The following is a 25,033-nucleotide window of genomic DNA, read 5'->3' on the forward strand; positions in this document are numbered from 1 at the left end:
TCCCCACAGTGTAATGTTCCCACAGTACCGCCATCCCCCACAAACAGTATAATGTTCCCACAGTACTGCCATCCTCCCACACACACAGTATAATGTTCTCACAGTACCGCCATCCCCCCCACACACAGTATAATGTTCCCACAGTATCGCCATCCCCCCACACACAGTATAATATTCCCTCCATACTGCCATCCTCCCACGCACAGTATAATGTTCCTACAGTACCGCCATCCCCCCACACACAGTGTAATGTTCCCACAATACTGCCATCCTCCCACACACACATTATAATGTTCTCACAGTACCGCCATCCCCCCACACACAGTATAATGTTCCCAAAGTATCGCCATCCCCACACACAGTGTAATGTTCTCACAGTACCGCCATCCCCCCCCACACACAGTATAATGTTCTCACAGTACTGCCATCCTCCCACACACACAGTATAATGTTCTCACAGTAGCGCCATCCCCCCACACACAGCATAATGTTCTCACAGTACTGAAATCCCCCCACACACACTATAATGTTTTCACAGTGCCGCAATCCCCCCACACACAGTATAATGTTCTCACAGTACTGCCATCCCCCCACACACAGTATAATGTTCTCACAGTACTGCCATCCCCCCCCACAGTCTGGTCCTCACTCAGCCCCTTTCCTGCTGCAGATCCCGGTGACCCCAGGATACGGCACCGACCTCCCGCACCAGTTTCCCCAGTCTGGTGGATCCGGTGGTCGTCAGGAGCTATAGATGTATGAGGGGCTGTTATCTGTTGTCTGAGCTGTACAGTGTAATGGAGACATTCTGGGGAAAGATTATTCCAGAAGTAGAAACTTTGTATCTTTTTTTCTCCATGTAGTTGTATTTTTATGACTTTGTTCTAGGACACAATTGTGGAACGTTTTATCTTTTTTTTTTGTCAGTATAGTGAATTTTAACTTGTTTTTTTTATTTTATTTGTCACTTTTCTAGGACACCATTGTTGGGCTCCCGGCTGTCAATATCTCAGGATGTGTCTGTGGGGAACACAGGCCTCCCCTCCCCCCTTTTCGTTTGCTTCAGACAAAATGTAAAATAATCAAAACTGAGAGTCCTCAAGCTTTATTATCTAACTGACTGAAAAGATGGTAACTAGTGATGAGCAAGCACTGCCATGCTCGGGTGCTCGGTACTCGTAACCAATGATGAGCGAGCACTGCCATGTTCGGGTGCTCAATACTCGTAACTAGTGATGAGCGGGCACTACCATGCTCGGGTGCTCGGTACTCGTAACTAGTAATGAGTGAGCACTACCATGATCGGGTGCTTGGTACTCGTAACCAATGGCACTACCAAGATCGGGTGCTCGGTACTCGTAAAAAGTGATGAGAGAGTATTACCGTGCTTGGTACTTGTAATGAGCAGATCGGATGCTCTAATGGGCTCAACTTGTGTACCAAATAAAATGAAGTCAACGGGGAACTCGAGCATTTTAAGATCTTTCAGAAATATGCTTTATTTTCCCATTGACTGCCATTACACTCAGTATACAAGTCAAGCCGATCCGAGCATCCAACTCGTTACACGTATTGAGCATGGTAGTGCTCGTTCCTCACTAATGGTAACAATTAGCCACTTTCCAGACTCCTCCGGTGTCTCCATCACTTTATGTTTGTTGTTATCTTTTCAATCAAACATTAAAGGCATCAACTACTGAGGATCCGAATATTGAATATTTTACTATTTACTGGATCACAAGGTACAAAGATGGATTTTTCCTGTAAGATAAAATGGAAGAGACTGGATATTTTTATTTTTTCCTGAACTAAAATAATAAATGCTTTCTTACCTCAGATATAGGGAAGAATCTTGCTCTATGTCTTCATCAAGAATCCAAAATGTTCTCTTTTTGTTTTGTTGAAAGATATTTTTTTTGTACTTAAAAACTTTTTTAAAGTTTTGTTTGTTTTTTTGAGTGAACTGTCGTGGGGGGGAATTGCGCTTAGCTCATTTCAGCCTTTTGTGGTAATTGAGTGGATGATCCAAGAATAAAACATCTACATGTTATATCTCCTCATATGTTTCCCCTTTTTATCTCCAGTAATTGTATTATTACAACGGATTCTTTATGATGTTACATCAGCTCATTTCTTCAGCGCTCTATTGGGAGACCCAGACGATTGGGTGTATAGCACTGCCTCCGGAGGCCACACAAAGCAATTACACTAAAAAGTGTAAGGCCCCTCCCCTTCTGGCTATACACCCCCAGTGGGATCACTGGCTCACCAGTTTTCTGCTTTGTGCGAAGGAGGTCAGACATCCACGCATAGCTCCACTGTTTGTAGTCAGCAGTAGCTGCTGGCTATATCGGATGAAAGAAAAGAGGGCCCATATGGGGCCCCCAGCATGCTCCCTTCTCACCCGCGGTGGTGCTTGTAAGGTTGAGGTACCTATTGCTGGTACAGAGGCTGGAGCCCACATGCTGTTTTCCTTCCACATCCCCTTAGGGCTCTGTGGAAGTGGGATCTTACCGGCCTCCAAGCCCTGAGGCCGGGCTCCATCCACAGACCCAGAGAACCTGCTGGATTTGGAGCGGGAGTGCCGTTCAGGGACAAGGCCCTGCAACTTTCAGGTACTCTGTGTCCCCGGCAGGCACGGACACTCTCAAGGCTTGCTGAGCGTTATAGTGCGCCGGGGACAGTAGCGCTGTGCGCTGGGGTTAGGTCACTGCAGCTTTGCTGAGTGACGTTACATGTTGGGAACTACTGCGCCGACCGCTGCTGGAGCGGCGGCGCAGCTGCGACTTGTGGTGCGCCGGGGACTTTACGCCGACCGCGCTTTTACGGCGGCGGCGCTTCTAACTTTAGCCCCCGGCTTCTGCGGCCTAGCGCCGCTTCGTTCCCGCCCCCACCCTGTCAATCAGGGTAGGGGAGAGACGCTGCTCAATTGGCAGCGCCGAGGGCTGGAGCTTTATTTACATGCTCCAGCCCTCTCACTAGGCACAGTGGGAAGCAGGCTTCCCGCTCTTCGTCTGTATACGCCCAGGGCCCGCCCCCCTCTCCACAAGGACGCCGGCAGCCATTACACATGCGGTCTGGCTGGGGAAAGGCAGCAGGCTCTGGGAGACCCAGACTAAAGGGATTTCGGCGACCACACACCCGCTCCTAAGCGGGCGGTAAGCTGCACTTTAGTGCTGGCCCCACTTGTGCCTCAGTGTTAAATTAGTGTACTTTTTTCTTAGTACCATATATATTTATAGTTGCACTGTAAGGTCGCTTCTTGGCTGGACACCCTGTACTGCTCTGAGGAGGCAGCAACATGTCATCCGCAAAACGCAAGGGTGCCAAGGCACAGGCTGTGTACACTGTTTGTACTGCATGTGGGGCTGATCTACCGGCAGGCTCCAAAGACTCACATTGTATGCAATGTTCAGTCCCAGTGGCACTCCGTCAGCCAGAGCCTAATGTGGTGGTAGCCCAGGCAGAGACGCCCGTGAACCCTGCCCCGGTGACGGGGACAGACTTTGCAGTTTTTGCTGACAAAATGTCTGTGACTATGTTAAAAATCCTGGAGACCTTGCAGTCCAGGCCAGTTACTCAGACCATGGACACTGCTGTGTCTATGCTCTCCGGTCCCCCTCAGTTGGAACTAATCCGTACTTCAAGGGGGTCTCAAGCATCACAAGCTGAAGTCTCTGACTCAGATGACAGTCCCAGGCAGCCTAAGCGAGCTCGCTGGGAAAGACCCTCCACGTCCTCACACTGCTCAGGGTCTCAGCGAGAAGAGTCTCTCTGTGATGAGACTGAGGACGGTGATCAGGATTCTAATCCTGAGGCTCCTTTCAATCTGGATGCCCCTGATGGTGACGCCATGGTTAATGACCTTATATCGGCGATTAATAGACTGTTGGATATTTCTCCCCCAGCCCCTTCTGAAGAGGAGGCAGCGGCACAGCAGGAGAAGTTCCATTTCCTGTATCCCAAGCGTAAATTAAGTGCTTTTTTGGACCACTCTGACTTCAGAGAATCGATCCAGAAACACGACGCTCATCCAGATAAGCGTTTCTCTAAACGTTCTAAGGATACCCGTTACCCTTTTCCTGCTGAGGTGACCAAACGCTGGACCCAGTGTCCAAAGGTGGATCCCCCAATTTCCAAGCTTGCGGCTAGATCCATAGTCGCAGTAGAGGATGGCGCTTCACTTAAAGATGCCAACGACAGACAGATGGACCTTTGGTTGAAATCTGTCTATGAAGCTATCGGCGCGTCGTTTGCTCCAGCATTCGCGGCCGTGTGGGCACTCCAAGCTATTTCAGCTGGTTTAGCACAGGTGGATGCTATCATACATCCAGCAGTGACGCAGGTGGCGTCCCTAACTTCGCAAATGTCTGCGTTTGCGACCTATGCTATCAATGCTGTCCTAGAATCTACGAGCCGTACCGCTATGGCGTCCGCCAATTCTGTGGTTTTGCGCAGAGCCTTGTGGTTAAAGGACTGGAAAGCAGATGCTGGTTCCAAAAAATGCTTAACCAGCCTGCCATTATCCAGAGACAGACTGTTTGGTGAGCCATTGGCTGAAATCATAAAACAGTCCAAGGGTAAGGACTCTTCCTTACCACAGCCCAGAACAAGTAAACCTCAACAGAAAAAGTGGCAGTCGAGGTTTCGGTCCTTTCGAGGCTCGGGCAAGGCCCAATTCTCCTCGTCCAAAAGGACTCAGAAAGAACAAGGGAACTCAGATTCCTGGCGGGCTCACTCACGCCCCAGGAAAGCAAATGGAGGAACCGCTTCCAAAGCGGCTACCTCATGACTTTCGGCCTCCTCCCTCCGCATCCTCGGTCGGTGGCAGGCTCTCCCGCTTTTGCGACATTTGGCTGTCACAGGTCAAGGACCGGTGGGTAACAGACATTTTGTCTCGCGGGTACAGAATCGAGTTCAGTTCTCGACCTCCACTTCGGTTCTTCAGAACCTCCCCACACCCCAACCGAGCAGATGCCCTGCTGCAGGCGGTGGACTCTCTAAGAGCAGAAGGAGTCGTGATCCCTGTCCCCCCTCAGGAACGAGGGCGAGGATTTTACTCCAATCTCTTTGTGGTTCCAAAAAAGGACGGCTCCTTCCGTCCTGTTCTGGACCTAAAACTGCTCAACAAGCATGTGAACGCCAGGCGGTTCCGGATGGAATCCCTCCGCTCAGTCATTGCCTCAATGTCTCAAGGAGATTTCATAGCATCAATAGACATCAAAGATGCTTATCTCCACGTGCCGATTGCTACAGAGCACCAACGCTTTCTACGCTTCGTGATAGGAGACGACCATCTTCAGTTCGTAGCTCTGCCATTTGGTCTGGCGACAGCCCCTCGGGTGTTCACCAAGATCATGGCGGCAGTGGTAGCAGTCTTGCACTCTCACGGACACTCTGTGATCCCTTACTTGGACGATCTACTGGTCAAGGCACCCTCTCAAGAGGCATGCCAACTCAGCCTGAATGTTGCACTGGAGACTCTCCAGGCGTTCGGGTGGATCATCAACTTCCCAAAGTCAAATCTGTCACCGACCCAATCACTAACGTATCTTGGCATGGAGTTTCATACTCTCTCAGCGATAGTGAAGCTTCCGCTGGACAAGCAGCGGTCTCTACAGACTGGGGTGCAGGCTCTCCTTCAAAGTCAGTCGCACTCCTTAAGACGCCTCATGCACTTCCTCGGGAAGATGGTGGCGGCAATAGAGGCGGTTCCGTTTGCGCAGTTTCATCTGCGTCCACTTCAATGGGACATTCTCCGCCAATGGGACGGGAAGTCAACATCCCTAGACAGGAAAGTCTCCCTTTCCCAGACGGCCAAGGACTCTCTGCAGTGGTGGCTTCTTCCCACCTCATTATCACAGGGAAGATCCTTCCTACCACCGTCTTGGGCGGTGGTCACGACAGACGCGAGTCTGTCAGGGTGGGGAGCAGTGTTTCTCCACCACAGGGCTCAGGGTACGTGGACTCAGCAGGAGTCCACCCTTCAGATCAATGTTCTGGAAATCAGAGCAGTGTATCTTGCCCTACTAGCCTTCCAGCAGTGGCTGGAGGGAAAGCAGATCCGAATTCAGTCGGACAACTCCACAGCGGTGGCATACATCAACCACCAAGGGGGGACACGCAGTCGGCAAGCCTTCCAGGAAGTCCGGCGGATTCTGATGTGGGTGGAAGCCACAGCCTCCACCATATCCGCAGTTCACATCCCCGGCGTAGAAAACTGGGAAGCAGACTTCCTCAGTCGCCAGGGCATGGACGCAGGGGAATGGTCCCTTCACCCAGACGTGTTTCAGGAAATCTGTCGCCGCTGGGGGGTGCCGGACGTCGACCTAATGGCGTCACGGCACAACAACAAGGTTCCAACCTTCATGGCAAGGTCTCGCGATCAAAGAGCGCTGGCGGCAGACGCCCTAGTGCAAGATTGGTCGCAGTTCCGGCTCCCTTATGTGTTTCCACCTCTGGCACTCTTGCCCAGAGTGCTACGCAAGATCAGATCCGATTGCAGCCGCGTCATACTTGTCGCCCCAGACTGGCCGAGGAGGGCGTGGTATCCGGATCTGTGGCAGCTCACGGTCGGCCAACCGTGGGCACTACCAGACCGACCAGACTTACTGTCCCAAGGGCCGTTTTTCCATCGGAATTCTGCGGCCCTGAACCTGACTGTGTGGCCATTGAGTCCTGGATCCTAGCGTCTTCAGGATTGTCCCAAGGGGTCGTTGCCACCATGAGACAGGCTAGGAAGCCCACGTCCGCTAAGATCTACCACAGAACGTGGAGGATATTCTTATCCTGGTCCTCTGCTCAGGGAGTGTCTCCCTGGCCATTTGCATTGCCTACCTTTCTTTCTTTCCTGCAATCTGGGTTAGAAAAAGGTTTGTCGCTCAGCTCCCTTAAAGGTCAGGTCTCGGCGCTATCCGTCTTTTTTCAGAGGCGTTTGGCACGCCTTCCTAAGGTGCGCACGTTCCTGCAGGGGGTTTGTCATATTGTACCCCCGTACAAGCGGCCGTTAGATCCATGGGATCTGAACAGGGTACTAGTTGCCCTCCAGAAGCCGCCCTTCGAGCCTCTGAGGGAGGTTTCACTTTCTAGACTATCACAGAAAGTGGCTTTTCTGGTAGCGATCACATCTCTTCGGAGAGTGTCTGAGCTGGCAGCACTATCATCCAAGGCTCCCTTCCTGGTCTTCCACCAGGACAAGGTTGTGCTGCGCCCCATTCAGGAGTTTCTCCCGAAGGTGGTATCCTCTTTTCATCTTAATCAGGATATCTCTTTGCCTTCGTTTTGTCCTCATGCAGTTCATCGGTATGAGAAAGATTTACATTTGTTAGATCTGGTGAGAGCACTCAGAATCTACATTTCCCGCACGGCGCCCTTGCGCCGTTCGGATGCACTCTTTGTCCTTGTCGCTGGTCAGCGCAAAGGGTCGCAGGCTTCTAAGGCCACCCTGGCTCGATGGATCAAAGAACCAATTCTTGAAGCCTACCGTTCTGCTGGGCTTCCGGTTCCTTCAGGGCTGAAGGCCCATTCTACCAGAGCCGTGGGTGCATCCTGGGCATTACGACACCAGGCTACGGCTCAACAGGTGTGCCAGGCAGCTACCTGGTCGAGTCTGCACACTTTCACCAAACATTATCAGGTGCATACCTATGCTTCGGCGGACGCCAGCCTAGGTAGAAGAGTCCTGCAGGCGGCAGTTGCCTCCTCGTAGGGGAGGGCTGTCTTGCAGCTCTAACATGAGGTATTTCTTTACCCACCCAGGGACAGCTTTTGGACGTCCCAATCGTCTGGGTCTCCCAATAGAGCGCTGAAGAAGAAGGGAATTTTGTTACTTACCGTAAATTCCTTTTCTTCTAGCTCTTATTGGGAGACCCAGCACCCGCCCTGTTGTCCTTCGGGATTTTTGGTTTGTTTGCGGGTACACATGTTGTTCATGTTGAACGGTTTTCAGTTCTCCGTTGTTACTCGGAGAGAATTTGTTTAAACCAGTTATTGGCTTTCCTCCTTCTTGCTTTTGCACTAAAACTGGTGAGCCAGTGATCCCACTGGGGGTGTATAGCCAGAAGGGGAGGGGCCTTACACTTTTTAGTGTAATTGCTTTGTGTGGCCTCCGGAGGCAGTGCTATACACCCAATCGTCTGGGTCTCCCAATAAGAGCTAGAAGAAAAGGAATTTACGGTAAGTAACAAAATTCCCTTCTTTCTCCCCATTCAGGTCCCTACAATATCGGATCCTCTCAATGGAGATCTTCTATATAAGAGAATTTTCCTGATTGATGGACAGGTACAAGATGGTGGAGAGGATGTTACACCTCACCCTAGAGATCCTCTTCCGGCTTACTGGAGAGGTGAGAGATTGTGATGACGTCACATTACATCATTCTTATCTATGGGAATAACAGATGGACAGAACTGGAGAGGTGAGGACTCTGGAAATGTCTGTAGTGAGATTTATTAATGTGTCTCTCCATAACCAGAATTACACAGTAGTGAAGAAGACCTCTAGTGAGCGCTGTCAGGACCCTGTCTCTGAGGGATGGAGAAGACCCCTGAGTCCAATCACTGGGCCTCCACCTCACCCCCTGATACATGAGGACATCAATGACCAGAAGATCCTAGAACTTACCTACAAGATGATTGAGCTGCTGACTGGAGAGGTGACACTGCTGGGAATGCTGGGACATTATACAGTAATGCTATGAAGGAATCAGGGGGTGACGGTATCATTGTATGTGTCAGGTTCCTATAAGGTGTCAGGATGTCACCATCTATTTCTCCATGGAAGAGTGGGAGTATTTAGAAGAACACAAAGACCTGTACAAGGACGTCATGATGGAAATTTCCCAGCCTCTCACATCACCAGGTAATGGACAGGACTAAATATACACGGCCTATTATTCTCTGTTTGTAAAGAATGACGTCCCTGTATATGTTTCCTCCAGTTCTATCCAGTAATAGGACAACACCAAAGAGATGTCCCCATCCTTTTCTTCCACAGGACTGTAAACAAGAAAATCCCAGTGTTATTCAGGATCATCAGGTAGATGCAGAGAAGGTGTCATGAAATCTCCTTATGATGTTTAGACGGCTGTGAAGGTCTTGTGCTCAGTCTTGTTTTATCCACCAGTATTATATGTATTATACTTGTGTAATGAGAACGGTGGAGATGGCAGGATTGGAGCTGATCATAGATGTGACTTCTCCATCTGTCTGTAACTATTACGATATTTGTTTCAGGGTGAAGATCTGACCCATATTAATACTATAGAGACATATGTGAGGGTCAATGAGTGGTGTAAAGAGGAGATTCCTACATATATCTACGTAGGTGAGTAGTAACCAGTAAATGCACAGAAGTCACAGACTCTTCCCAGTCACCAGCTGTGGCTGTTTTATCTGTGGTGTAGCTTGATCATTAGTGGGTCTGAGCTTTGTCTTGAGCTGTAGTCCAACTCGGCCCTATTTTAATAAATTTGACAGTTATTATTACCTTCTATTTCCTAAGTTCGGCATCGGGTAACAAATGAGGGAGGTTAGTATTAATCCATAGTGGGGGCTGCCTGCACCTGTGCAGATACCTGGATCCGTCTCCTGTCCTGGATGTCAGCTGCCACAGTCCCGGTCACTGCCCTAGAAGTGGTAGCTGGCATCCGCCTCACAGTAGGTGCTTAATTAAGCTCCTCCCACTAAAGGGTAAGCCCGGGTCCCCCCTGTGGTCCAGTGGGTCCACTACTCCCACTCACTGCCTCTACTCCGGCCATGAGTGCTACAATAATCCACTACAATGATCGAGCATTGTAGTGAATATCAGTGATCAGGGCACTGAAAGTTAGTGTCCCAGAAAGGGAAAAAATATAAAAAAAAGTAAAAAAAAAAAGATAAAGCTATTAAAACAAAAAATTAAATTTGAAATTGTAAAATCAAGCAAAGTACACATTTGGTATCGCCGCATCCTTAACAACCCGATCAATAAAACCGTCACACTAGTTAACCCCTTCAGTGATCACGGTAGAAAAAAAGAAAACTGTTTTTGCTATGTCTTCTCATCATACAGCTGACAAAAAAGTGGAATAAAATGCAATCAAAACTTCTTAAATAAATAAAAATGGTACCGCTGAAAATGTCATCTTGTCCCCCAAAAATCAGGCTACTACATACCTCCAACAGCAAAAAAAAAATAAAAAAAGCTATTGCTGTCAGAATAGAGCAATGAAAAAACTATTTTTTTCTATAAAAGTTTTAATGGTATAAAAGCATCAAAACATATATATATATATATATAAATATGGTATCACCGTAATTGTACTTACCTGAAGAATGAAGCTATCTTATCACTTTTATGACATGATGAGCGGCGTAAAAAAAAAGAAAATTCCTGAATTACTATTTCTTCATGATTCTGCATCACAAAAAGTGGAATAGAAAGCGACCAATAAATATTATGCGGCACAAAATGGTAGTAATAAAATTTCCAACACATCTCACAAAAAACAAGGCTTCACATGACCGTGTTAGCAGAAAAATAAAAGAACTAGCCTTCAAACTCCAGTCATGCCAAAAACCTTTAAACGTGGTATTGCTGTAATTGTACTGACCGGAAAAATAAAGCCATTCACTCACTAATACTGCAACGTGAAGGCTTAAAAATAAACAAAAGATCGCAGTAAGGCTCAGTTCATATTTATCCTTCGCTCAATACTGAGTGCTTACACCTGCGATTACATGTAATTCTCTGAAAAAACATGATTCAGTCAAAATTCAGAAACTGACAATTCACTGTAATGAGGCAGAGGGAGTCAGTTTGAACTTCTGTCTGACCAGTGATCCAGATCTTTTTAGGTGTGCGCAAAAGTACAGTCATCAACAGTTTTATTCAACTTTGAAAAGATGGACACCGCTCAACAGAGGCCAAACAAATGTCCAGGGTAACTCTGCTGCTTCATTAGTGAATGGATCCGTTGGGGGTCTCATCTGAATTACGTGTTGTGGAGATGTAGATGGAAACCCCTATGTAAGTGCTCAGCATAGACCACAGAATAAATGTGGACTGATCCAAAGTGTTCTGTACCCAACTAGTATTCAACTCAACCCACAAAAACACAAGTCCCCACTTAGGACTGTTAACAAAAATATAAGGGGCTTCCACGTTACTGGTAGCACAAAGTTCAATTCCTCCCTGTAGCCGATCTTTCAGTGCATTGGCCAGTCAGCTTTAGAATGCTATTAACTTGCTGATTAACCCTATATCTGCATGTTATTAGCTTTTGGGGACATGACAGGTTACCATTAATATATATAGGACTGATATTTTTACCCTCAAGAGCCTGAAAGATTCTTTTTATCTATTTAGAATTCTACAAATGTCCATTATATAAGAACTTGTACTGGAGCTGCTATTGTTGAGCCTGAGAAGCCAGAAAATAAAAATCTTCCTTTCTTAAAGGAGGAAGTGAAGTTAATTTTTAGCCTTGGCCAAGTGTTAATTTCTGTACTATAACAGCAGAGCATTATTTTAGCCTGAGTTTTCAGTTTCTGTGGTAAATGAACTGACTAACTTCAAAGAGCATTGCGATAAACAACACGAAAAGACATTATACTAATGCCAAGATGTATCTCCAAGCTGTGCGCAGTTGATGGCTCTAATATAGATTTCTTCACTAGATGTGTTGGCATCACTCCAAATCAAACTCCATTATGTGTTCAATTCTAAGAAATTCAGATTACTGTACAATCTCTCGCTCCTGAAATGGGGAGCACTAATACTTTCCCTAGTTTTCTGGTCAGAATCAGAGCACAAATTTTGCTGGAATAGTTTGCCAGAACCAATAAGAACCCTGAAGTGCCAGAACAGCAGAGAACCAGAAGAGAAGAAATCCCAACAAAATGACTCCATGTCCATCAAGAGAGAGGGATTATTAGTGGTTAATCCGCGCTGTCGGTTAATAACAATACTGTACGTTATTCAAGAAACGTGGTTTATGGATTCAATGAGTTTGAAGATGCTTTGCTTCTTCATTAGGAAAGACCATCAGATTGTGGTTTTTCATTTTTCTGATGAAGAAGCGAAGCAGCTTCGAAAAGTTTGAATCAATCTAACATGTTTATTGAATAACGCACAGCATCATTATTGACCAGCAGCGCAGATTAACCACTAATCATCCCTCTCTCCTACTTATCAGCTATTTCAGCCTTTGGGTATGCAGCAAGGGTAATTGTTATGCCTTTTTTCTTCCACCGAGGTGAGCACATATGATCTCTATTTCTTTTTCTCTTAGATAACACCCTTTGTGCTGTTTCCCCCTCCTAGCATTCCATTTACCTCTGTGAATTTATGTATAGGTGTAGTGACTATTTTGACTCCACAAGAACTTTCTGGAAATTAGCACATAGGGGATGTTTGCAAACTGAATATGCCAAATAGTGCCCAATAAATAGTGCCCAGCTTACGCTTCTCTCGACACGTACACCTTAAATTTGTAAGCAAGTTATTCCCACTACAGCAATGCTAAACATGGGGAAGCTAACAGTGTTTGGGCACATGGCAAAGCTGAAAAGTGAGGGGGACATTTGGCTTTTGGAGCCCACATTTTGCTGAATTGGTTTATGGAAACTGTACTGCTTTTAGAGGCTTTAAGCTTCTGGTAATGTGGAAACCCTCTATTTTTTCATTTACAAATGTCGGGGGAAGCAGAAGGAATAAGAAAGCTTGAACATCATGCTCTACTGGTTCCTGCTCTGAGGTGTACTCTTAGCTTTTGAACAGTTATTGTTTTAGTAAATAAGTACATTTTGCCACATAACTTGTAATTTATCTGGATATTTTTTAGAAATGTTATAAAAATATTTTTAGGGACAATTTATTAAAAAAAAATAATTTTCATGTTTGGCAGATGGCTGTACTAGGAGTTCAGATGGAAAACTGACATCATCAATTTTTAAATCAGATGACCTTGATGTCACACAAGAGATAACTGAAGTGAATGCCATTATTCCAGATATCCCATCATCCCTTCACAGCAAAGAACTATCAATTGATCCTTTTAACAAGGTCCTATCTTCTGATTCATCTCAGACTATTAAGAAACATCAAACTCTCAAAAAAAGCATTAAAAATCAAACTGCTCTTACAGCAAAGAAGACATTTCCAAGTGTAAAAGATGGAAAAACATTTTCACTCAAAATGTCTTTTGTTGCACATAAAATAATTCACTCAGAGGAGAAAAGATTTTCTTCTACAGAATTTGGCAAATATTTTAACCAGAAATCGGAGCTTGTTAGACATGAAAGCATTCACACAGTTGAGAAACCATATTCTTGTTTTGAATGTGGGAAATGTTTTGCTGGTAAATCACATCTTGTTAAGCACAGGAAAATACATACAGGGGAGAAGCCTTTTTCCTGCTCAGAATGTGGGAAGTGTTTTGCACGTAAAGCACATCTTGTTGATCATCAGAGAACTCACACAGGGGAGAAACCGTATTCCTGTTCAGACTGTGGGAAATGTTTTAAACAGAAGTCAGATCTTGTAACTCATCAGAGAGTTCACACAGGGGAGAAGCCATATTCCTGTTTAGAATGTGGGAAATGTTTTTCATGTAAACAACTTCTTGTTGAACATCGGAGAATTCACACAGGGGAAAGGCCATTCTCATGTTCAGAATGTGAAAAATGTTTTGCAAGGAAAACACAGCTTAATTCACATCGAAGAACTCATACAGGGGAGAAGCCTTTTTCATGTTCAGAATGTGGAAAATGTTTTTCAAATCAATCAAATTTTAATAGACACCAGAAAACTCACACAGAAGAGAAGCCATTTTCATGTTCAGAATGTGGGAAATGTTTTACACGGAATGCAGAACTTGTAACTCATCAGAGAATTCACACAGGGGAGAAGCCATATTTATGTTCAGAATGTGGGAAATGCTTTGCAGGTAAAGCATATCTTGTTAAACACCAGAGAACTCACACAGGGGAGAAGCCCTTTTCATGTTCACAATGTGGAAAATGTTTTACCCAGAAGTGTAATCTTCTTGAACATCACAAATCTCACAAGAGGAGAAGCCATATACGAGGGGCTGGTGATAAGTCTTTGGCTTTGTGATCCTTTTTTGTTTCTATGGTATCGAATGTTAAATGGCATGAAAGCCTTGTGTCGATATGTTTTCAAAATTTTGTGTTTGTTGCATATGGAAACAGTGGGAAAACCAAAATGACGTGCGTAATGAGATATTCACAGCAACTGAGAGCAGAGGACATATACATTTTTGTTTCTTCAGGGAAAGTCCGTGAAGGATATTTATGGTGATATGTCGCAGACATTGGAGGATGAATGCTCTTTATATTCCACAGTTAAGAACTGAGTTGCCAAATTTAAAACGGGCCACTTGAGTACCAATGATGAGGACAACTGAGAGTGGTGGTTGTTCTGGAGATAGTCGATGCTGTGCACAACCTCATACTAGACAGTTAACGAATTTCAGCTAAAGCAATTGTAGACATCATGGGAATTTCCTGTGAACGTGTTTGTGTCATTATCCATGAACATTTAGACATAAGGAAGCTATCTGCAAAGTGGGTCCTCAAATGTTTGACAACAGATCAGTGAAGCAGGAGAGTGAAAACATTCTGGTCCATTTGTCAGCGTTTCCAGACTGATAAGAACTTCCTGGAGTGACTGGTCACAATGGACGATACCTGGATTTATTTGTATGACCCTGAAAATAAGGAGCAGTCAGAAGAGTGGAGGCACAGTGGTTCTCCTTGTCCAAAGAATTTCAGGGTACAAAAATCAGCCACTAAGGTGATGGCGTCTGTGTTCTTGGATAAGGAGGGTGTGTTGCTTGTGGACTACCTTTAAAAGGGTTCCACCATCAATGCAAGGTATTACATTGAACTTTTGGACCAATTGAAGGCAGCTCTGAAAGCCAAAAGGCAAGGCAAGCTGTCCAAAGGAAACTTGTTCCTGCAAGACAATGCCTCTGCTCACACTGCACAAGTGACCACGGCAAAACTGGCAGAGCTGGGCTTCCAGCTGGTTGACCACCCACCTTATTCACCAGATCTAGCTCCTTCTGATTATTCTCCTGTTTCCAAACCTGAAGAAACATCTCAAGGGTACCAAATTTCACACCATTTCTGATGCCATGGCTGCTATGGATGCCTGGTTTGAGTTACAACCGAAATCCTTCTTTTTGCTAAGCTTACAGAACTTGAAATACCAATGTAAGAAGTGTGCTGATATCAGTGGAGAGTATGTGGAATAAATGTAAAGTTTCATCATCCTATCTCATTTCTTTCTGGGTAAAGCCAAAGACTTATTAGAAGCCCCTAGTAGAAAATAAGTGTTTTACTTCATATTTTCTCACACGGAGAGAAACCATATATTTTAACAAACTATATAAGAAACACATAACAGAGACAGTCATTGTAAACACATAATTAAAAGAGAGAGGAAAAGCATTTTAGAACCTGCATTATTATAAAAAATATGTAGTTTATAATAGACATCTGTTATGTAAAAAGCAATATACCATGTGCATGGACTATTTTGCATTGCTATATTTTTAAAGATCCTCTATATGGACGAGCATCGCAACACTCTCCTCAAGCCTCCCAAAAATATCCAACAATTCCTCCTCCCTATTCGTCCTAATACTCCATCTCAGTGATAAAACCACGGCTCACTGCTCAACCTGAAGAACTGAAGACAATCAGCTCTCAAGGAATACCAAGAATGGACTGTGCACATAAAAAGCAGGATCTATATATTCCAAAATCTCACACAGGGAAATGCCCCTAAAAGGTGAGAAATGTTTTACTTGACAAACATATGTTGTTTATGAGCATTAAAATCATGGGGAGAAACCTGTTAAAAAAAAGGACCATGACAGAAATAGTCATAGTTGCGACAAGCAAACTAGAAAAGGAAAGCAATTTAGATCTTATATTAGAAATAATTACATATGCAATTACTAATAGATATAGGTTATCCAAAATGAAGAGCAATAGTCCATTGTGCATTAATATATTTTTATTCTCACTATATGGACAATTGTATTGCAAACCCCCCAACACTCTCAAAAAACCCCTATAATTTCCATAGTCTCTATGAACGCCTTTATCTTACCTATATTATAATAATAAAAAATATGTTCTAATTACGATTTACATATACGATCCAGTGTTTCTTTGTTAAAACATTTGAAGTGATAAAAACAAAAATTTCCCTTACCCATGACAGCATCGTACATAAAAGAGTGTATCTGTCCTCAGGAACAGGAAACCTATTGAAAATAAAATGGACGGCACCTCTCCAAAGCTCCAGTGTGGTTTCCTGTTCCTGGAAGAGGGTAACGAATAAAGCATGTGTACCTGGGGAAGCTTTTCCAACAGATGGGGATCCTGTGTGGGAGGCTGCCAGGATCCTGATGCCATTGGAGGCTATCACGCAGTGAAGGAGTTTGTGAGGCTGCCTGGTATCCCCCGCTGGGGAACCGTCCCATGTGAGTGCGCCACGAGGTTACTCAGAGTCTCTGGAGAGGTAGCATCACGGCTGGCCGCTTCCTGGTCGGAAAGGCGCAGAGGCAGCATTGTCACGTTCCGGAAGATGCACACAGTTGTGCTCACAGGTGCAGGTCCCATACCACTTCCAGGGTAAAGGTCTAAGAGAGGTGGCTGTGAGTGTCTCCAACATCATGGAAAATCCCACGGTGCCCAGCAGCAATGCTGATGATCCCAAGCCTGCTCCTAGCGCGGTAGCTTCTGGAGCGCAGGATGGGTGAGTGTTTCCCCCAAATGTCATATACTGATCCCTTATTATTATTATTATTATTATTATTAATAATGTTTTAGGCCAGGAAGGCGGTGGTGAAGACCAAGAATAGGAAGTGCATGCTGTGCAGGAAAAGGTTACCGAGAGCCTATGAGAAAAGCTCTGACAGTCTTGTATAGAGAAGACTGTGTACAATTGACAATTTAAGACAGCTGTCTTTAATTTAGGTAACAAGTTGATTAGGAGTGTCTAAGTGGTCTGTAGGAGACAGAACTCTTAATGGTTCGTAGGGGATCAAATATTTCTCTCTGCAAAATGCAAATACATATAATATGATTTTCTGGATTATATTTTGGATATTCTCTCAACGTTTAAAATTTACGTACTCTTAAAATTATAGACTGGTCATGTCTTTGTCAGTGGGCAACCTTACAAAATCACGAAGGGATCAAATAATTATTTCCTTCACTCTAGGCACAGGCACTCTAGGCACAGGGTATTTCCGGTCCATAAGAGCATTCTCTATCTAATAAAAAAAAGAGTGGAGAAAAACAGTCAAAAAAAGTGTCAGTTCCCCAGATTTAAAGCGGACATATCCATTCACAGCAGAGCTGTCAGGCGTGGGAATAATTACCTTAGATATATGCAGCAATAGCTAAAATATGAAAAAATGTTGCCCTTCCTTTTGAGGACTTGGGATCACTGAAGGATCCCCTAGATAAAAAGGCGGATACTTTTCCTAAAAGAGGCTTGGGAAGCAGCAGCTTGTTCTTTTATGACACTTGTACAGCAAGACCCTTGATAAAGTTGCTTCAAGAGATAATCACAAATAAAAAATAAATGTGTCAAAGTAAGCAAATACTGGGGGCTCTGCCAACCATTCAGAAAGCTGCAAGTTTCCTGGCGGACACATCAGTGGACAGTGTAAGGTTGGCCACACACGCTTGTACTCTCTCCAATTGTGAAAGGAGAGTACTGAGGTTAAAAAATTGGAATGCAGATTTTTAGAAAAAAACGAGGTTATGATCCGTGCTGTGTCAGGGAGATTACCTGTCCAGGTCAGCTTTGGATGATATCTTAGAGAAAGTGGCAGACCGAAGAATTTTATGCCTCCTCCTCCCGTAACTAGTTTCAGAAGTGCCTTTTGTGCCTCGGGGTCGGGTGGGGGGAAGGAAGTGTCAAAGGGAAGCAAGGAGCTCACTTGGGGGAGAGATAAGGGACAAACCAAAGGCTCCCTGTTTTATAAGCCCCCTTTAAGAGAATACCCCAAATCGCAATGATGCCAGGCTCCAGGTGGTGGTGGGGGTTAAAACATTATTTTCCCCAGTGGGCCGCTTTACTGGACTTAGAGTGGGTTCTAAATACGTTATCTAAGGGACTCAAATTAACTTTTTCCTCCCTCCCTCCTCAACGGGTAATGAGTTTCCTTCCACATAGCTTTAAAAAAAAAAAAAAAAAAAAAAATTCTGGAACAAGAAGTGCGACTCTTGTTGAAGAAATAGGTGTCAGTTAGGGAGCCAGAGTTAGAGGTCGCATTGGAGTTCTACAGCAATCTATTCCTGGTTAAAAAAAAGTCTTAGTTACTTACCGGTAACGGGATTTTCATGAGCCCATGACAGCACCACCTGAGAGGTCTGCCCCTTCAGGACAGGAAACCCACTGAAATAAAAAGGCGGTACCTCTCTACCGCATCAGTTGGTTTACAGAGCATGAGAGGCACGCCCAACAAGGTTAATTAACCACCACCAAAGGAAGAGGAGGATAAGGAGAACACCACTAACACTCCCCGAAGCGTGACCACAACCAGTGAATAGGGGGGGGGGGGACTAAGGGTGCTGTCATGGGCTCATGAAAATCCCGTTACCGGTAAGTAACTAAGACTTTTCCCCCTCGCCCATGACAGCACCACCAGAGAGATTTATAGAGATCTACCACTTTAGGGAGGGACCACCGCCTGTAACACCCGTCTCCCAAAGGACAGGTCAGTTGTGGAGGCTAAGTCCTGTCTATAATGGTGAAAGAAAGTAGAAGGGGACGACCAAGTAGCCGCCCGACAGATCTGTTCAATGGAGGCATCCGCCCTTTTCGCCCAAGAGGTAGAGATGGATCTAGTGGAATGCGCCTTGATCCCCCCCCCCCCCCCCCCCGGGAAGAGGAGTGCTCTTGGCCGAGTACGCAAGGGAGATAGCGTCCCTAATCCATCTAGCAAGGGTACATTTTGTAGCCCCCTTGCACTTAGAAGCCCCCTGGAAAGTGATGAACAGTGACTGTGCCCTCCTCCATTCACTAGTCCTATCGAGGTATGTAACCAGGGCCCTCCTGACATCCAGAGTGTGGAGCCTGGCCTCTTTAGTATTGTGCGGGGGGTCACAGGGAGGAGAGTACAATCTCCTGGGTACGGTGGAAGGGACTTGCTACCTTAGGAAGATATCCCGGATCAGTGCGTAACACCACTCTATCCCCCAAGACCTGCAGGTAGGGGTGAAGTATCGACAACGCCTGGAGGTCGCTCACCCGCCTAGCCGATGTGAGGGCAACTAGAAGAAAAACCTTCAGGGTTAAATGCTTCAAGGAAACCTCCCCCAAGGGTTCAAAGGGTAGCTCCGTGAGGGCGTCAAGGACAAGGTTTTGGTCCCAAGGGGGAACGCAGGGAATACATGCCGGCCCTGCCCTAGCCCGGGAGCAAATAAACCTAGCCACTTATCTATCCTGTGCGAGGCTGAGATTAAAGAAAGCCCCTAGGGCTGAGACTTGCACCTTGAGGGTACTGGTGGAGAGACCCAACTCCACCCCTCTCTGGAGTAACTCGAGTATGGACGGGATGGGAGGTGGGTCCTCCGCCCGAACGCCAGTCTGGAGGAGAAAACGTTTCCACACCCGTCCATATATAGCCGTAGTCACTGGCTTCCTACTACCGAGAAGGGTATCCACCAGTCCTGGGGAGAACCCCCGGTCAGTCAACAGTCGCCTTTCAAAAGCCAGGCCATCAAATGGAAAGCCGGGTCCTGGGGGTGATGAACTGGGCCTTGGCTGAGGAGAGGCCGGTCGTCTGGAAGAAGCCAGGGATCGGCCAGAAACATTCTCCGAAGCCAATAGAACCAGGCCTGTTTGGGCCAAAAGGGGGCAATGAGAATGATGGTAGTCCGGTCGTCTCTGATCTTCCGGAGGACAGAGGACAGTAGTACTAGGGGAGGAAATGCGTACAGGAGGCCCCGGGACCACGAAATCTGAAGGCCATCCACTGCTACCGGATGATCCCTGGGGTTGAGGGAGCAGAACCCCTCCACTTTCCGATTCGCCCTGGTCGCGAACAAGTCCAGCTCGGGTGTCCCCCATCGCCGACAGATGAGACGAAAAATCCCCGGATCTAGGGACCACTCTCCCTGGCTGAGGCGGTGCCTGCTCAGGAAGTCCGCCTCCTCGTTCTCTGCCCCCCGTATATGAAGTGCCGTGAGGGCCAATAGATTCTGTTCTGCCAGCTGAAAGATCCGAAGGGACAGGAATAGCAGTGCCCGGGACCTGGTCCCCCCCTGATGGTTGATATACGCCACCGTCACCCTGTTGTCTGAAAGGATCCGCACCTGGCGCCCGTGCAGGGATGGCAAAAATGCTTCTAAGGCTTTCAACACCGCCATGAGTTCCCTGAAATTGGAGGAGTGGGAACCCATCTGAGCGTCCCAGGGGCCCTGAACCCCTCGATGCCGAAGATGCGCCCCCACCCCCAGCAACTGGCGTCGGTGACTATAGTGTCTGAGATGTGGGGGCACCACGGGACTCCCCGCAGGAGATGGGAGGTGTGCTGCCACCATCGCAGGGAGGCCAAGGCTTCTCGGGACAGGGACAGTTTGTTTTTCAAACAGTATGGGGAGATAAGGTATGTACACCAGTGACTATGTAAGGGGAATACATGGAATAGCAGAAACTGCTGTGTGAATACTGACATGAAAAATTCAATAGCTGTATGTTAGGATGAAATGTGAAAAATGGAACCTGCATTACTGCCATGAATATATGAATAAAGAGAAATTTAGCTACTGAATTGATCAATGCAATAGAGCCCCAACACTACGCCAATGTATTTCTCTACGTTGGGGTCCCTAGCTTGTGTGTGTCCTCTCATGCAGTTAAAAAACTTACCGTGTATGGGAAGCTGAGACCCAGGCTATATATACGATGTGGATTGGCAATAGGTGTGTATGGGGAGGGTTCACAAACGAAAAACTACTAACAAATACAAAATAACGTTTGGAACTCCATTCTATGTCTGAACTGGGTGCAAAAACCTAAAAAAACATCACTATGGGGAGATAAGGTATGCAACACCAGTGACTATGTAAGGGGAATACATGGAATAGCAGAAACTGCTGTGTGAATACTGACATGAAAAATTCAATAGCTGTATGTAAGGATGAAATGTGAAAAATGGAACCTGCATTACTGCCATGAATATATGAATAAAGAGAAATTTAGCTACTGAATTGATCAATTCAATAGAGCCCCAACACTACGCCAAAGTATTTCTCTACGTTGGGGTCCCTAGCTTGTGTGTGTCCTCTCATGCAGTTAAAAAACTTACCGTGTATGGGAAGCTGAGACCCAGGCTATATATACGATGTGGATTGGCAATAGGTGTGTATGGGGAGGGTTCACAAACGAAAAACTACTAACAAATACAAAATAACGTTTGGAACTCCATTCTATGTCTGAACTGGGTGCAAAAACCTAAAAAAACATCACTATGGGGAGATAAGGTATGCACACCAGTGACTATGTAAGGGGAATACATGGAATAGCAGAAACTGCTGTGTGAATACTGACATGAAAAATTCAATAGCTGTATGTAAGGATGAAATGTGAAAAATGGAAACTGCATTACTGCCATGAATATATGAATAAAGAGAAATTTAGCTACTGAATTGATCAATGAAATAGAGCCCCAACACTACGCCAAAGTATTTCTCTACGTTGGGGTCCCTAGCTTGTGTGTGTCCTCTCATGCAGTTAAAAAACTTACCGTGTATGGGAAGCTGAGACCCAGGCTATATATACGATGTGGATTGGCAATAGGTGTGTATGGGGAGGGTTCACAAACGAAAAACTACTAACAAATACAAAATAGCGTTTGGAACTCCATTCTATGTCTGAACTGGGTGCAAAAACCTAAAAAAACATCACTATGGGGAGATAAGGTATGCACACCAGTGACTATGTAAGGGGAATACATGGAATAGCAGAAACTGCTGTGTGAATACTGACATGAAAAATTCAATAGCTGTATGTAAGGATGAAATGTGAAAAATGGAACCTGCATTACTGCCATGAATATATGAATAAAGAGAAATTTAGCTACTGAATTGATCAATGCAATAGAGCCCCAACACTACGCCAAAGTATTTCTCTACGTTGGGGTCCCTAGCTTGTGTGTGTCCTCTCATGCAGTTAAAAAACTTACCGTGTATGGGAAGCTGAGACCCAGGCTATATATACGATGTGGATTGGCAATAGGTGTGTATGGGGAGGGTTCACAAATGAAAAACTACTAACAAATACAAAATAACGTTTGGAACTCCATTCTATGTCTGAACTGGGTGCAAAAACCTAAAAAAACATCACTATGGGGAGATAAGGTATGCACACCAGTGACTATGTAAGGGGAATACATGGAATAGCAGAAACTGCTGTGTGAATACTGACATGAAAAATTCAATAGCTGTATGTAAGGATGAAATGTGAAAAATGGAACCTGCATTACTGCCATGAATATATGAATAAAGAGAAATTTAGCTACTGAATTGATCAATGCAATAGAGCCCCAACACTACGCCAAAGTATTTCTCTACGTTGGGGTCCCTAGCTTGTGTGTGTCCTCTCATGCAGTTAAAAAACTTACCGTGTATGGGAAGCTGAGACCCAGGCTATATATACGATGTGGATTGGCAATAGGTGTGTATGGGGAGGGTTCACAAACGAAAAACTACTAACAAATACAAAATAACGTTTGGAACTCCATTCTATGTCTGAACTGGGTGCAAAAACCTAAAAAAACATCACTATGGTGAGATAAGGTATGCACACCAGTGACTATGTAAGGGGAATACATGGAATAGCAGAAACTGCTGTGTGAATACTGACATGAAAAATTCAATAGCTGTATGTAAGGATGAAATGTGAAAAATGGAACCTGCATTACTGCCATGAATATATGAATAAAGAGAAATTTAGCTACTGAATTGATCAATGCAATAGAGCCCCAACACTACGCCAAAGTGTTAACTGCATGAGAGGACACACACAAGCTAGGGACCCCAACGTAGAGAAATACTTTGGCGTAGTGTTGGGGCTCTATTGCATTGATCAATTCAGTAGCTAAATTTCTCTTTATTCATATATTCATGGCAGTAATGCAGGTTCCATTTTTCACATTTCATCCTTACATACAGCTGTTGAATTTTTCATGTCAGTATTCACACAGCAGTTTCTGCTATTCCATGTATTCCCCTTACATAGTCACTGGTGTGCATACCTTATCTCCCCATAGTGATGTTTTTTTAGGTTTTTGCACCCAGTTCAGACATAGAATGGAGTTCCAAACGTTATTTTGTATTTGTTAGTAGTTTTTCGTTTGTGAACCCTCCCCATACACACCTATTGCCAATCCACATCGTATATATAGCCTGGGTCTCAGCTTCCCATACACGGTAAGTTTTTTAACTGCATGAGAGGACACACACAAGCTAGGGACCCCAACGTAGAGAAATACTTTGGCGTAGTGTTGGGGCTCTATTGCATTGATCAATTCAGTAGCTAAATTTCTCTTTATTCATATATTCATGGCAGTAATGCAGGTTCCATTTTTCACATTTCATTCTTACATACAGCTATTGAATTTTTCATGTCAGTATTCACACAGCAGTTTCTGCTATTCCATGTATTCCCCTTACATAGTCACTGGTGTGCATACCTTATCTCCCCATAGTGATGTTTTTTTAGGTTTTTGCACCCAGTTCAGACATAGAATGGAGTTCCAAACGTTATTTTGTATTTGTTTTTCAAACAGTGACCGAACCACTGCTGAACCCGGAGTACCTCCCACTGTAGCACCCTGGTATGGAATTGTGCCCATGTCACCCCTGGAATGCAGGCGGTCAGGGAACCCAACACTGACATGGCTGTGCGTAAGGTCAAGCGAGGATGGGCCTGTATGGAGGAGATCAGAGACCTTATTTTGGTGATCTTTTCTGTAGGGAGCTGACACAATTGGCTGGTGAAATCCAGGATGAGGCCCAGGAAGAGTTGACGCTGCAAAGGTTGTATCCTGGACTTCTCCCAGTTTACCATCTATCCCAGATCGTGGAGGATGACTTTGACCCTGGACAATATGCGGGAACAGTGGTCCACCAAGCGGCCCACCAGCAGAAAGTCGTCGAGGTATGGAATGATCAAAACCTCCTGTTCCCTGATGTGGGCGAAAACCTCTGCCATCACTTTGGTAAAGATCCTTGGAGCCATAGAAAGCCCAAATGGCAGCGCTGAAAATTGGAAGTGTCTTAAACTGCCCTGCATGAAGAGACCAAACCTCAGGAACTGCTGGTGGGGTTGATAAATAGGGATGTGATAATATGCGTCCCTTAAGTCGAGAACGACCATGACACAATCCGGAAAGAGCAGGCAAATAGCAGATTTTATGGCTTCCATCTTGAAGGACCGTTCCACGAGATGGCGATTCTGGTTCTTCAGATTGATAATCGTGCAGAAGGTGGAGTCGGGCTTCTGAATCAGGAAGAGGGGGGAGTAGAACCCCATACCCTTCCTGACCCCTGGGAACGTCCTGAACGACCCTCTTTTCCAGCAGGGAGCTCACTTCTGCCTGCAGTGCCTGTTGCTGGATCGGTGACTGTAGGGACGTTATAACGAAAGACCCCCGAGGGGGCGAAGTGAACTCCAACCTCAGCCCGGTCGACACGAGCTGAAGCAGCCATTGGTTGGCCGAGATTCTCTTCCAGGCTGTAAGGAACTGGGATAACCGGCCTCCCACTGGGCACCCGGCGTCATTGTGCAGGCTTACATTTGCCATCAGGGTGTTTACCAAAGAGGAACCCTGAGGATCTCTTCCCGCGATCCTTCCACCGGTCCTGCGGTTTCTGTGACCCTTTGCCAAAGTATTGGCGCCTCCGAAAGGGCTGGCTCCCCGTAGACGGACCTGGGACGACTGGAAACCCTTGCTTCTTATCTGACGCCTTGGTAAGGAGGTCATCCAGACTAGATC

At 45.6% G+C, this 25,033-nt stretch overlaps 1 protein-coding gene across 1 annotated transcript in view; it reads left to right on the forward strand.

Moving 5' to 3' along the window:
• LOC142312925 (uncharacterized) overlaps positions 1 to 25,033 on the forward strand; it is a 135,873-nt gene that overhangs the window by 40,657 nt on the left and 70,183 nt on the right. Inside the window, 6 exon segments of the mRNA XM_075351913.1 lie at positions 8,480 to 8,653; positions 8,736 to 8,859; positions 8,939 to 9,036; positions 9,234 to 9,324; positions 12,887 to 14,096; positions 24,012 to 24,195. Coding sequence (XP_075208028.1) covers positions 8,480 to 8,653; positions 8,736 to 8,859; positions 8,939 to 9,036; positions 9,234 to 9,324; positions 12,887 to 14,096; positions 24,012 to 24,195 — 1,881 coding nt within the window.

Source organism: Anomaloglossus baeobatrachus, chromosome 5, assembly GCF_048569485.1.
Source record: "Anomaloglossus baeobatrachus isolate aAnoBae1 chromosome 5, aAnoBae1.hap1, whole genome shotgun sequence".
NCBI lineage: Eukaryota > Metazoa > Chordata > Amphibia > Anura > Aromobatidae > Anomaloglossus > Anomaloglossus baeobatrachus.